Raw genomic sequence first — 11,300 nt, forward strand, 5'->3', positions numbered from 1 at the left:
GCAACGGAAATGGCAGCACATTAAATAGAGATATGGGATTAAAAAGACAATAAAGGTCCTTGGAGACTGGACGTGTTAGTTGAAAAAAAACAACGAAAAAACTTCGGGAAAAATGCCACAAATAATTTTGCCAAACGCAGCAGTATGCAGACAGACACCTTCTTATGGCAGAATGGGGGGGATAGGATAGGAGCGTTGAGATAATAAGTGGGACGAGAGTTTGCGACTCGCATCTCAATATCACCAACTAAATGCGGAACGGGACAGCGTTCACGTTCTTACACAGAAGGATCAGAGTCTAATTCACAACTTTATATAGGTGACGAGCACATTTTGAAATGTTTGGACACCAAGGGTTTAGAATGAAATAAAAGACGACAAAACATAATTATTATTAAAATGACAAGTGCAATATAAATCCCCATCTCGTTTTTTTACTCTTGACCCGACAGTATTAATGCTGTTGATCGCCTGTCGTTATTCAATTCCCATCGTTATACTCGGGGTCTAAAGCATGGTCCTCCAAACGTCACCTCGGCACGCTGACAAACTGACTTGACGGGACTTTCGTTTTGTCAAGCAGAAGATGATTTACGGATCTCTTTGATAGCGGGGGGGGGGGGGGGGGGATTTTTTGGTTGTTGGGGAGACATCTGGCGGTGGGCTCTGGAAGGTTGGGTTGTTATAACTGTAGAGAGGTCCCCGGGGGGTGGGGCCTGGCCTGCTCCGTCCGTCCGTCTCATCCTCACACCACGCTGTGCAGCGACGGGTGGATGAACTGCGGGTTGATGTAGGAGAAACCGGCGAAGTCGCTCTGGTCGATGTTGGCGATGACCAGCTGGTCGGGAGGGGTCAGCATGGGCTGGGTGCGCGTGAAGAACTTGTCGAAGTTCTCCGCCGCTTTGCCGCACTGCGGGGAAACAACGAGACAAGACAGACCTGAAAGCTGAAATTGAGGTTTCCACCGGACAGAGCTGATATCTAATCTAATTTAATCACACCCGTGTGAACCGAGTGGTGCAACTCCCCTCTCTCTCTCTCCCCCCCCCCCCCCCCCTCCTCTCTCTCTCTCTCTCTCTCTCTCTCTCTCATTAGCAGGCAACAGTGAAGCACTGTCTCTCTCTCTGTTTCTGCATGGCACAACAGCGCCCCTACTGGTACTCATACTGGTGCTCATTGACGTCACATACATAGGTTAACAGATTCTATACATAGGACGTCTGAGAACGTCATAAGGATCCCGAAATATTAGTACTATTGACGTGTGAGGACGTCCTAGCGACGTCCCAGCGACGCGGGGCGAGATAAGAATATTCAGAATTTTTCCTATTTTTGTTTTTGGCATTTCGCTTTTCGCTTGCCGTATGCTAACGCTCAGTGCAACTATTAGCTTGTCATTGACTCCCATGTTAGCGCGGCGGAAAGAATGACTCGTATCTCCTAATCCAGGGCGCTCTCCGTGGTGATGAATGGATCGATATGCTGGCGCTTCATTTCTGCTCATCATCCGTCTCTCCCGCAAAATATGAACGCTTTTTGGAGCGTAAAACAATATATTAAGATGATCGGGGATGTGAGGTCCCTTTGTAAAGTCAACTTTTTTAAGCAAGTGTTTAGTGTTTCATGGCTTTCAAAGTAAAAGTGATCAGACAACTCTGGCACTCTATAGCCTTTATTTTGAAGGCACTTCCTGTGCGTGGTTGCACCACTCAAAAAAACTTTAAGATCTGTCTCACTGCCAAATTAAGTCAATCGGACTATTTTAGCTGATGATTCTTTTCATCTCGTGAATGTTGCTCCTCAGTTAGTTATACTTAAACAATCTTAACACATTCCCTCCCGTTACCATAGGCATACTGTACGGCATAGTGCCAACAGAATGCACGAAAAGGCAGTGAAGACGACAGCGTGAACACACTCTGTGAATGAACCGAAAGTAGTACTCGCACTCGTCCATTTCAGAATCACACTCGGGCGCTAATCTACCGATATACTCGCTAACATGCTAACCGGGAGGTCGGATTCATGTTTTATTAAGCCCCTAAACATTGTCCTTTACCTCAATCTGAAGATCTAAAAGTTAAATTGTGACCGGTTTGAATCGCTATATATCACAATATATGGTTACAATGAGTTAGTCATTTAGTTGTGCATCTTCTTGGAGAGAGCATCCTTCCACACAGCACCAGGGGCAAGGTGAAACTATGGGGGATGTGATGAGCCGTTTGACATGCGTGGTAATGAGCGCCACCCCGAGCAGCAGCATGATTAACCCATTCTGACCTGAGATCAGATTCTAAAAAATGTCAGTCGTTCTTCGATTTTTCAAAAATGAGCAGACCTACAAGCTCGTAGCGCGCCACTCGGTGGCGCGCTATGAGCTTGTAGATCTGCTATTTTTCAATAGCTAAAGCATAACATGATGCCAACACCAAAATGGGTGCCCGGTCAGAATGGGTTAAAGGAAGGCAATCAGCTCCAGCTGTATACACTGACTGTCTGACTGTCACTGAAGATCCCTTTATCACTGTAGTACAGTACATATCCTTTATTACTGTATGCCATGTAGGGCTCTACACTCACCGTAGTAAAATACTTTCTGTCATTTCTTAGCACATACATTAAAACCTTAAAAGAGTATTGTACGGTTGCATTAAAGCCTTTATTTAATGAATAAATGGAATTATGGCCAATCTGTATGTTGATACAACATAACTATATACAATGTGTATGGTAGAGTATGTTAATACAATATTAATACAATGTGTATGGTAGAGTATGTTAATACTATATTAATACAATCTGTATGGTAGAGTATGTTAATACTATATGAATACAATGTGTATGGTAGAGTATGTTAATACTATATTAATACAATGTGTATGGTAGAGTATGTTAATACTATATTAATACAATGTGTATGGTAGAGTATGTTAATACTATATTAATACAATCTGTATGGTAGAGTATGTTAATACTATACAATGTGTATGGTAGAGTATGTTAATACTATATTAATACAATGTGTATGGTAGAGTATGTTAATACTATATTAATACAATCTGTATGGTAGAGTATATTAATACTATATTAATACAATGTGTATGGTAGAGTATATTAATACTATATTAATACAATGTGTATGGTAGAGTATGTTAATACTATATTAATACAATCTGTATGGTAGAGTATGTTAATACTATACAATGTGTATGGTAGAGTATGTTAATACTATATTAATACAATGTGTATGGTAGAGTATGTTAATACTATATTAATACAATGTGTATGGTAGAGTATGTTAATACTATATTAATACAATGTGTATGGTAGAGTATATTAATACTATATTAATACAATGTGTATGGTAGAGTATATTAATACTATATTAATACAATGTGTATGGTAGAGTATGTTAATACTATATTAATACAATGTGTATGGTAGAGTATGTTAATACTATATTAATACAATGTGTATGGTAGAGTATGTTAATACTATACAATGTGTATGGTAGAGTATATTAATACTATATTAATACAATGTGTATGGTAGAGTATGTTAATACTATATTAATACAATGTGTATGGTAGAGTATGTTAATACTATATTAATACAATGTGTATGGTAGAGTATGTTAATACTATACAATGTGTATGGTAGAGTATGTTAATACTATACAATGTGTATGGTAGAGTATGTTAATACTATATTAATACAATGTGTATGGTAGAGTATATTAATACTATATTAATACAATGTGTATGGTAGAGTATGTTAATACTATATTAATACAATGTGTATGGTAGAGTATATTAATACTATATAAATACAATGTGTATGGTAGAGTATGTTAATACTATATTAATACAATCTGTATGGTAGAGTATATTAATACTATATTAATACAATGTGTATGGTAGAGTATATTAATACTATATTAATACAATGTGTATGGTAGAGTATATTAATACTATATTAATACAATGTGTATGGTAGAGTATATTAATACTATATTAATACAATGTGTATGGTAGAGTATATTAATACTATATTAATACAATGTGTATGGTAGAGTATATTAATACTATATTAATACAATGTGTATGGTAGAGTATGTTAATACTATATTAATACAATGTGTATGGTAGAGTATATTAATACTATATTAATACAATGTGTATGGTAGAGTATATTAATACTATATTAATACAATGTGTATGGTAGAGTATGTTAATACTATATTAATACAATCTGTATGGTAGAGTATGTTAATACTATATTAATACAATGTGTATGGTAGAGTATATTAATACTATATTAATACAATGTGTATGGTAGAGTATGTTAATACTATATTAATACAATGTGTATGGTAGAGTATGTTAATACTATATTAATACAATGTGTATGGTAGAGTATGTTAATACTATATTAATACAATGTGTATGGTAGAGTATATTAATACTATATTAATACAATGTGTATGGTAGAGTATGTTAATACTATATTAATACAATCTGTATGGTAGAGTATGTTAATACTATACAATGTGTATGGTAGAGTATGTTAATACTATATTAATACAATGTGTATGGTAGAGTATGTTAATACTATATTAATACAATGTGTATGGTAGAGTATGTTAATACTATATTAATACAATGTGTATGGTAGAGTATGTTAATACTATATTAATACAATGTGTATGGTAGAGTATGTTAATACTATATTAATACAATCTGTATGGTAGAGTATGTTAATACTATATTAATACAATGTGTATGGTAGAGTATGTTAATACTATATTAATACAATGTGTATGGTAGAGTATGTTAATACTATATTAATACAATGTGTATGGTAGAGTATGTTAATACTATATTAATACAATGTGTATGGTAGAGTATGTTAATACTATATGAATACAATGTGTATGGTAGAGTATGTTAATACTATATTAATACAATGTGTATGGTAGAGTATGTTAATACTATATTAATACAATGTGTATGGTAGAGTATATTAATACTATATTAATACAATGTGTATGGTAGAGTATGTTAATACTATATTAATACAATCTGTATGGTAGAGTATGTTAATACTATATTAATACAATGTGTATGGTAGAGTATGTTAATACTATATTAATACAATCTGTATGGTAGAGTATATTAATACTATATTAATACAATGTGTATGGTAGAGTATATTAATACTATATAAATACAATGTGTATGGTAGAGTATGTTAATACTATATTAATACAATCTGTATGGTAGAGTATGTTAATACTATATTAATACAATCTGTATGGTAGAGTATGTTAGTAGAGTATGTTAATACTATATTAATACAATCTGTATGGTAGAGTATGTTAATACTATACAATCTGTATGGTAGAGTATGTTAATACTATACAATGTGTATGGTAGAGTATGTTAATACTATATTAATACAATGTGTATGGTAGAGTATGTTAATACTATATTAATACAATGTGTATGGTAGAGTATGTTAATACTATATGAATACAATGTGTATGGTAGAGTATGTTAATACTATATGAATACAATGTGTATGGTAGAGTATGTTAATACTATATTAATACAATCTGTATGGTAGAGTATATTAATACTATATTAATACAATGTGTATGGTAGAGTATATTAATACTATATTAATACAATGTGTATGGTAGAGTATATTAATACTATATGAATACAATGTGTATGGTAGAGTATGTTAATACTATATTAATACAATCTGTATGGTAGAGTATGTTAGTAGAGTATGTTAATACTATATTAATACAATCTGTATGGTAGAGTATGTTAATACTATACAATCTGTATGGTAGAGTATGTTAATACTATACAATGTGTATGGTAGAGTATGTTAATACTATATTAATACAATGTGTATGGTAGAGTATGTTAATACTATATTAATACAATGTGTATGGTAGAGTATGTTAATACTATATTAATACAATGTGTATGGTAGAGTATGTTAATACTATATTAATACAATGTGTATGGTAGAGTATATTAATACAATGTGTATGGTAGAGTATGTTAATACTATATTAATACAATGTGTATGGTTAAGACAATGTTAAGACAATATAACTTATTCAATTTGTGGTGGTTGTTATTTGGTCTCCCTGCTCTTCTATTGAGACATTTGGATCGTGTCAAAGGTCACATCTTGCCTAGACACAGGATCTGACAGACACAGATTTTGACCTGATGGTCGAGAGCAACGCTGCATTCTAGGTATAGCTATATGCTCGTGCGTGGACACTGGACAGTGGATGAAATGGTTTAGCACATGGTATATTTTTTTCCCCAAAAAAACATTTCAATATGGCATACTACGTATATGTGACTACATTTGACTGAGGGACTGCCATTGAATTTTCTTTCATTTTTTGTTTTTTCGTGTCATATGAAAGCAGGAAAACCTAGCTTTGAATTGACATATTGGTTCAGTTTGTCCCACCAGGTTTGGAGATATGGCTTATAGAGTAATGTCTTGCAGAAAACAGCGGGTTGAGAAAACAGGCTTGAAAAGGTTCACTTCTGTGGACTCGAACATTACACCTAGCTACATGTTTAAGCATTTATTTCATATGTACATGTCGATTTCAGCTCTGACACTTATTTCAGACATGCTCTAGTATGTGAAGAGTCTGCCTGTGCTATTAACTCATTTTGAAAAAAAAGAAAAAGGTTGATCCTCCTCTGGTGAAAAGCTGGAGTTTGCGCGATGGCAGGCTCTCAGTCAAATCTGGTCACATTTGACCTGATGGTCGAGAGTCGTCTAGTCTTCCGCAGCGCTGCGTTCTAGGTATAGCTAATATTCTCGTGCGTGGACAGTGGATGAAATGGTTTAGCACATGGTATATGTTTTCTTTCCCCCAAAAAAACATTTAGACACGGAATACTACTTCTATAGCGTATAACGGTACAACACGCCGCTGCTCTTCCGGTAGCCGTGCATATAGAAAAAAAAACTAAATCTCAATGGCCTTTGTGAGCCATTAAGTCCCCGCAGAGCCATTCAAGACGTTACAGCGTGTGCTCTGCACAATGAATGAATGAATGCACCTCGCAGAACCATTCACGGACGGACGCAGCAGACGCATTTAGCCCACGTCTAGAAGAGAGACAGTATTATACTTCCGCTGTAGAAACCCTGCATTTATATACGACGGCGGCCCGTTGTGCACAGGAAGCACCCGAAGGGGAGCGCGGGGTGTGCTCTTAGAAGGCTATTTTTAAGTTTGTCGTGGCAGCAGCATGGCCGTAGGGCAGGCACAGCAGGCTATGGCAGCGAACGACGGCGTGGGAGAGTATATGGTCGGGGGGGAGGGGGAGGGGACGACTGGCTGGGGGGTCCACAAACATAAAGGAAAGTGTTTCTAGTGACAGGTGGGGGGTGGGGAGGTCACTGACGGAGGGAGCTGGTGGTGAATGCAGCTCTGGGTCCTATGTCTTTGTCTTTTGTCGTGAACCTTGTATTTCCTCCCTATATCGTTATGTTTTTAATGTTTTTTTTTCTTATTTGTACATTAGTTGTTTTTTATGTAAATACGTGCAGGAATGTTCACGCCCCCAAAATACGCAAATAATCTTCAATTACAGAGACATTTTTGCAATGTAATTACAACGACTTGATGACACTAAAACGACTGTCTGATGGAATAAAAACATTATTTAACTGTGTTTGTTTTGGTCTATTGTGAAGTTTCAATAAAGCCGACTTGTGGGTGAAAATACTGGAAGGGGTCACATACAGTATGCCTATTATGACACGCCCAAGATAGGGACGCTGCAGGGTTAAGTCTGTGGATTTTATGAATATTGAACCAATGAAAAGTAATAGCAAAGAGCTTGTGACTAAACAGGTCATCACCACGCTGCCTTGTGGTGGACACTTTTGTCAACATTAACTTTTTGCCACAGACATAAAATAATAATGTTGCCAGTAGAGAGGAAGCCCTGAATGACCATAACAGGTCTGCAACTCTGAGAGAGGAACCAAATGGGTTCATTTGGTTCCATCGTGTACAGTGTCAGAATTAAGGGGGTGTCCTTAATTGCAAATAAGACATTTGAGAACCACTAAGTACTAGCTCGACTCATATCACGTGTGTCTTATAGTAAATCTAACCTGACGCTGCCAGATCCAAGAAGCTTGCTACACAAATTTGTTTCACAGCTTATTGGGATCTGGGATCGTGGAAGCAAATTCGATGACGGGGCTGTTCCTTTTTTTCAAGATACTTGGTAGATGATTGGATGGGACCGTCTGTCTATCACCGTGTGGGCGTGCAAACACAACCAATCATATTGACGTGTCTATATAGCTTCACATCCGGTTTCGCACATATCCCGCCCTTAGCTCACGCTGATTGGCTCGAACCGGGACCTGAGAGGTCCCAGATGGTTGTTGTGTTGGGGGACATGGTTACCCAATACCGCCCCCATCTGGCAAAGTCAGGTTATAGTAAATCAGTGTCATACATATTCTGAAGAAAACCTGGAGACTTGACATTCAGTAATGGGGTCTGAACCAAAAAGACACCAGAGAAAGCCCCTGCAGAGCACAGTGTGTCCACTGTAACATGTCCAGGACATCGAGCACTGGCGGGGTTTCTCCTATAGCGGGCGGTCCTCTCACCACTTTGGGTTTGAAGGGCGGTTGTATCTCCCGGTGGGCCAGGCGCTCCCAGTCGATGCGTCTGAAGAAGGCCTGCTCCCGGATGTCCCTCTCCCCCTCCGGACCGCAGCCCAGGCGCTTGGACGGGTGCTTGGTCATCAGCTGCACGGCACGGGGGAGAGTGGACCAGTCAGAATCACATCCGAACTTTAAACCCATTTCGACCGAGGCCGATTATACAAAATGTCTTCTAAATCATGACAGTTTTCTGAAAAACCCCTATGTTTCTATGTCAGTGCTTCTCAAACTATTTCATGTCAAGGACCCCTAGAATGTATTTGGCCACCGACCACCCATCTGAAAATATGTAGTTCCAGGGACCCCCCCCCCCCCCCCAGAAGATCTGAGTTAAAAACGTTCGCTTTGACAAAATATATATTCAAAAAATTGCACCACATTTTCACGTCTTTTCTAAAATAGCAGACCTACTGTACAAGCCGCGCTATGAACTTTTAGATATGCTATTTCTCAATAGCTAAAGCATAGCATAATGCTATGTAATAAAAATAGCAGCAGGAAATTGCAGTGGCTTCTGATAGCTCACATTTGGCAGGCATTCTTTTAATTTTGCAAATGAGATCCAAGGCAAAGCAATGAGAGACATGGCGCCGAAGCCATCTCTGGCTACAATGGTGTAAATCAGTTACACCATAACTCAGGTTTTCAAAAAGTGCAGGTCCTGGAGGAGGTTCCAGGGGCTCCACAGCTAAATGATGGATAGTTGGCAACCAAATGGACCCTTATTGCGAACGCAGTGATTGCGAACGCAATGAGCACTAACTATGAGACCCTGCAGATCGTGTCTGTCTGTGTGTGTGTGTGTGTCTGTGTGTCTGTGTGTCTGTCCCGCTGTGACACCACCCGCCCGCCACCAGAGGGCGCAGCTGTAGCACACACACACACACACACACACACACACACACACACACACACACACACACACACACACACACACACACACACACACACACACACATACACACACACACACACACACACAAACGAGCTGCGTTCGCTTCCCGCGTTTGCGCGTCCTACTTGTAGATCTGTAACGCTCTGAAGAGTCAAATTATTGTTAAACGTCTGTGTATTGTATCTGCAGTATGTTGTTGTGAATGATGTCTTTGTTTTGTGTTAACTTGGACCCCAGGAAGAATAGCCATGCTTTTGCAAGTGCTACTGGGGATCCATAATAAAGCAAAGTAAAGTAAATCTGTATTACTTCATTTACAAGATGTCGACACAATTAGAGAATGCAGAAGAATTGGTATTTTGATCAACGTTTGCCAACAGCACGGAATTGAGGACAAAATCTTACCCAACAACAACGAAATATTCTTTAGTTTTGGGTCTGAGAGGCTAAATCTCATCAAATGGTGCTCCGTATGGCTCAAATTCCGAATAAATAATGGGCCTTGACATGGAAAGGGTTGAAAACCACTTGGAGTTACAGTCAACGTGTGTGATCACAAGATTTCTAGCTACAGTATAGTAAAATGATACGCCCAAAATATAGGGACTTTTAATTTCAACAGTCAGCCATGGATCAGTGCGTGCATGTGCGCTCACCCCCTTGCAGATGGACACAGACTCTTTAGACATGGACTTGGGGTAGGACACGTTGTGTTCCATGATGGACTGGAACAGCTCGTCCTCGTCCTCTCCGTCAAACGGCGGCTAAGAGGAAGGCAAACGTCAGCCACTTACATCCACCAAGACTCAAATCAAACTCGCCAATATTGCAGCTGTATACGGAAAGCTTGAATTATCCTCTTTTTTAAGTTTTCGTTTAATAAAACTCCACCGTAGACACGTTATGACTGAGCTGCTTTCTGTCAAGAGATTAAATGCAGGTGACTCAGAGTTTGGAAGTGCTCGTTTTTAGAAACAGGTGAAGAAAACAGCAGGTGCATTTAGTGATTTCCAACGAGCACTTCCAAACGCCAACACTCCATGCTTCTCAATGGAAAAGTGATGCATGTACATTGTGCATACTCTCCTTGTCTATTCCTCCTGTTTTTCTCATGACGCTGTTGTGACGTTTGTGGGAAAATGGACGGAAATGATATGTGACCAGATTTGACTGAGAGCCTGCCGTCGCGCAAACTCCAGCATTTCACCAGAGGAGATTATTATAATTTTTTTAATCCAAAATGAGTTAATAGCACAGGCAGACTCTTCACATACTAGAGCATGTCTGAAATAAATGTCAGGCCTGAAATCGACATGCAAATATGAAATAAACTTAAACATGTAGCTAGGTGTAATGTTAGAGACCACAGAAGTGAACCTTTCAAGCCTGTTCTCAACTCGCTATTTTATGCAAGACATATCTCCATAACTGGTGGGTCAAACTGAACAACCCATATGTCAATTTGAAGCTATGATTCCCTGCTTCATATGACATGAAAAAAACGAAAATTCTAAAAAAATCCAATGGCAGTGTCTCAGTCAAATTTAGTCACATATACCTTCTAGATAAATCCGTCATTACATGACATGACATCATGTTCAATCGTTTGAATTGTTGAATGGTCATTAAAGGACCACTTTAAACTTTCCAACAAACT

The 11,300-nt window shown here is 38.2% G+C and overlaps 1 protein-coding gene across 1 annotated transcript in view; it reads right to left on the reverse strand.

Moving 5' to 3' along the window:
• Nucleotides 1–731: 731 nt before the first annotated feature.
• The window catches only part of prkcab (protein kinase C, alpha, b), a gene marked incomplete at its 5' end in the record, with an annotated part of 225,968 nt that continues 215,399 nt past the window's right edge, over nucleotides 732–11,300 (reverse strand). The window contains 3 exons of the mRNA XM_083779270.1: nucleotides 732–910; nucleotides 8,692–8,832; nucleotides 10,300–10,407. Coding sequence (XP_083635396.1) covers nucleotides 746–910; nucleotides 8,692–8,832; nucleotides 10,300–10,407 — 414 coding nt within the window. The 3' untranslated portion in view covers nucleotides 732–745. The remainder of the gene's footprint in view (nucleotides 911–8,691; nucleotides 8,833–10,299; nucleotides 10,408–11,300) is intronic.

Source organism: Protomyctophum parallelum, assembly GCF_964188405.1.
Source record: "Protomyctophum parallelum genome assembly, chromosome: 13".
NCBI lineage: Eukaryota > Metazoa > Chordata > Actinopteri > Myctophiformes > Myctophidae > Protomyctophum > Protomyctophum parallelum.